The following is a 3,771-nucleotide window of genomic DNA, read 5'->3' on the forward strand; positions in this document are numbered from 1 at the left end:
CTCCGCGTCCATATTTCGGGCCACCGAGCTCCCTCCAGGTCCAAAGCAGCTGCGCTGGCGGACAGTGATCCCTGTCTGACACCCACAGCCGCTGCCCCGGGGGGTTTATTCTGCCCTTCCCCAGCCCCAGGCCACCCCTGGGAGGGGGTGACCCTCCCCCTGGGATGAAAATCTGCACTCACAGTTTTGTAGAAGGCTTTGGACTGTGCCCCCAGCACCTCCGATTTGGAGACCAAGTCGTCCAGCGGGGGGTTTATTCTGCCCTTCCCCAGCCCCAGGCCACCCCTGGGAGGGGGTGACCCTCCCCCTGGGATGAAAATCTGCACTCACAGTTTTGTAGAAGGCTTTGGACTGTGCCCCCAGCACCTCCGATTTGGAGACCAAGTCGTCCAGCTTCTCCCCTCGCTCCAGCAGCGACTCCATGGTGTTGTGCTGCCGAAAGAAACAGGCGCTGACCCACGGTGCTGGCACCCTGGGCCCTCCCCGCTCCCTCCCCAGCCCCGGGGCAGAAGACGGAGGTGCCACCACGTCCCCATTCGCACACGAGGGGACGAGCCTCTCCGCCTTTCCCACAGCCGCCCCGGGCCCCGCAGCAAGGGAGGGAGCGATCCCAGCCCCGATAAAGACGGGAAGGTCGCAGTGACCGGGAGGAGAAGAGCCCCCGGGGAAGGCGGCGGCCACACACACGTCGTAAGACGAGCGAGGGCGCGACACGGCACAGGGAAGGGACCCTGGAAGGGCTTGGAGGAGGGAAGCGGAGGGGGGAGGTCGGCGCCCCGGGGCTTGCGTTGGGCCAGCCCAGAGGAGCCCGGAGGGAAGGGAAGGGGAGAGGAAGCTCCCACAGCGCCAGGAACGTCTCCGGGGAACGGAGAAGGCAGGATGGCCCCATCACCTGGAGGGCCACCCTACGCCCGAGCCCCCCAAAAGGGCCATCCCCACGGCCCCGAGCCACGTGCCAGCTGGAGCGCCCCGGCCGCGGGCCCAGCGTCCTCCTCACCAGGATGATTTTGGTCTCGTCCAGCTCCGCCTGCACTCTGGTCATCGGGTCGGCGTCGCGGGGGTTCTCGGAGAGAAACAACACCGCGTCGGCACCACCGCGGCAGGGACGCCGGCGTTCCCCAGGCCACGGCCCCGCAGCACCGGTGTCCCGGCACACGCCGGGGCATCACCCCACGCTTCCACCTCCAGAGCCGGGGGCCGCGGGGAGCGTTTCCCAGCCTCCGTGCGGGCCGTACCTGGTATTTAATGAGGTACCCGTCCAAGGCCGCGTAGCTGATTGTCGCCGGGGATCCCGAAGGCCAGTCTATTTTGCTGACCTGCCTGGAGAATTCATCCAGCACCTGCGGCGCAAGGAAGCGGGCAGTCACTGCCTGGCGGTTCTGCCTGCGGGGCCACGGCGGCCAGAAGGGATTTTTTCTCCTCGAAAAGGGAGATTTTTCTCCTTCTCCTTGCTCCCTTTTGAACGAACCGAGGGAAGAGACAGAAACCAACTGCCTCATCCAACGACCGCCAGAGCGGTGCCCACGCCAGGTGGGGCCGGCCGTCCCCGACTGTCCCCAAAGGCCTGTGCCCTGCCAGGGCGGCCAGACACGTCATCACCGGTTTTCGGCAATGCCGGGAGCGCGGCCGCACCCAGTTTTCCCGTGTCAAACCCAAGCCAGACAGGGAGGACGGGGTGTTTGTGAGGCCAACGCCTGGGCAGGCAGCAGAGCGGAGCTGGGACCAAGTCCTAGCGGGCAAAGCCAAGTCACTGCACGGCCTGGAAGCTTTTGGGCTGGTCGGATCCCGCTCAGCTCAGCTCCGATGTCCCCCAGCTAACGAGCAGAAGGGTCATTTCCTTGTCACCGAGCGAGCACGAGATCTGGAGGGGCTCCCCGGAGCAGCCCCACCGCAGACTGTCGCCTCCGGAGCTGCTCCCGGCCCGCGCGCTCACCTTGTCCAGCAAGGTGAAGCAAACCCGCTGCGGATACTCGTTATCTCCAATCACCACTCCGGCCAGCCCGTCGTTCCGGACGTACACGTGGCAGAGGTACTCTGGGCAGAGAATTCACGTCAGAGAGGCAGCGGGAAGGTCCAGAGCCTCCCCCAGCGCCCGCTGCCTCCCCCCCGGCCCCGGCAGCTCTTCCACGACCCACGAATTGCACTGGAAGGTTTCATTCAGCGACCGCGTTTCACACGATTTCGTTAGGAGGGCGGGAAGGGCTCAAGGGAGGATCAAAATCAGCCCCAAATTGCGCTTCAGCAGGTTACCGCAGCCTGGCCACGTGGTGCGGGACGCGACGCTAACTTTCCAGGGCAGCAGGTACCGCCAGAGTTAAACAAAAGCCAGAGGGGGAAGCGCTCAGCCCGATTTTAATCCATAACAACTTGTCACAAACCCTGGAGTGTCATTAAAGAGGCTGGGGCGGCCAACTCCGGGCCGCGCCCTGCGCATCTCGGGAGGCACGTGGAGGAGGGCGGGGAGGCTGGAGCTGGCGGCACGGAGCCTGGACTCGCACGGCAGAGCCCAGGGGAGAGGGGAAGGAGGCTGCGGCGGCGCAGCCCCCCCTCGGGGGGATCCTGTCCTCCGAGACCAAAGCCGGCAAGCTGAAGGGGCGGCGGGTGCGCAGCCCAACAGCTCCGGGTGTCCCGAGGGCGGCAAGGAGAGTAACGAAGCTCAAAGGCGGCAGAGCTGGCTGTCAGGCAGGTCCCCGTTCTTCCCGTACCCTCTCTCACGGGGCGGGCTGGGCTCTCGCCGGGCTCAGCCGCCTCACGCCTTTAGCGTTACTCGCCTGGGCGCCGTTTTGAGGTCTCTCTTTTTTTCCTTTTAATCATAAACGGACAAGGAACAAAGCACGTGCAGCTTGCGCGTGCTGACCCCGGGTCGTCCTCTTACCTTGCTCCTTGACGGAGGCTCTGCTGCCCAGCTCCGAGCGCTCCACGATCAGCTGGCTCGTGAAGGTCATGAATTCCTGCACGCTGCAAAGACAAAAGCGCTGGCGCTCGAGTCTGCGAGGGGACCCGGGTCTGCGGGAGCCGCGCGTGGCCCAGAGAGCTACGGGGGCGCCGGCGCCGCAATGATGGGGGAGAGATCATCTGTCCCGCAGGTTCCCGGCGTTTTGGGTGGACTGAAACCCTTCCCTACGACCCCACCGCCACATTTGGGTAGCGGGGACGTGGCCGAGCCGTGGGTTTTCCTCAGGGAAGAGGCCGGACCTGCAGCCACCACCCGAACACCTCCAGCTTCGCCGGGCCCAGGGGAGCGCCCACGTCCCCCCGGCCGGGGCGAGGGACTCGCGTCCTTGGGCCGAACTCGCTTTTTGGTGATTTAGCAGAAAGCAAAACACCGTTGAACCACGGATCAGCCCGGCTAAAGCCTGACGAGCGGCCGCGCCCCCGCTCACATGCAGCGAGAGGCTACAGGGGCGCTTCGGCCCCTCCCCTCGCCCGAGCTTTTATCCCGTGCTTGGGGCCCTTACCCAAATCCCACGCAAGGCACCAGCGACCCGGGGAGGCTGTTCGACCCGCAAACACACCTCACCTACCTACCAGTTTGACCAAAGTTGAGCCAGACTCGCTCTAAGTCTGGATAACATCCCCGCGCCCAGACTCGAGCCCTGCCAAACGGGCTCCTCGCATCAACCCTCTCCTTCACCCCACAGTAAAAGAGGCCAACAGCCATGAGCAAGTGCAAAATACATCTGTTCCCAACGCGTGCCGGGATTAACGAACGGGAGGCGACAAATTCCTCGCTTCAGCTGGGAAGTCCCAGGAAGGGAAACCCGTCACAGC

General features: G+C 64.9%; 1 protein-coding gene across 1 annotated transcript; it reads right to left on the bottom strand.

Annotated features, from left to right (window-relative positions):
* Window positions 1-105: 105 nt before the first annotated feature.
* On the bottom strand, window positions 106-2,957 carry YKT6 (YKT6 v-SNARE homolog (S. cerevisiae)). Its single transcript, XM_009285578.1, has 6 exons — window positions 2,876-2,957; window positions 1,934-2,034; window positions 1,236-1,340; window positions 998-1,063; window positions 331-432; window positions 106-159 (listed from the first exon to the last, which is right to left on the bottom strand). Exons 1-6 carry the CDS (start codon window positions 2,943-2,945, stop codon window positions 106-108), a joined length of 498 nt encoding a protein of 165 aa, XP_009283853.1. The 5' UTR covers window positions 2,946-2,957.
* Window positions 2,958-3,771: the final 814 nt, after the last annotated feature.

This window comes from Aptenodytes forsteri, unplaced genomic scaffold (genome assembly GCF_000699145.1).
Source record: "Aptenodytes forsteri isolate BGI_AS27 unplaced genomic scaffold, ASM69914v1 Scaffold476, whole genome shotgun sequence".
Classification (NCBI taxonomy): domain Eukaryota; kingdom Metazoa; phylum Chordata; class Aves; order Sphenisciformes; family Spheniscidae; genus Aptenodytes; species Aptenodytes forsteri.

Excerpts from the sequence above, each read along its gene's own strand:
- YKT6 (XM_009285578.1), bottom strand. The coding sequence starts at position 2,945 with ATGACCTTCACGAGCCAGCTGATCGTGGAGCGCTCGGAGCTGGGCAGC. Across the intron at positions 2,035-2,875 it reads AGCCTCCGTCAAGGAGCAAG|AGTACCTCTGCCACGTGTAC; the intron begins GTAAGAGGACGA and ends TTCTCTGCCCAG. Across the intron at positions 1,064-1,235 it reads GGTACCTCATTAAATACCAG|AACCCCCGCGACGCCGACCC; the intron begins GTACGGCCCGCA and ends TTTCTCTCCGAG.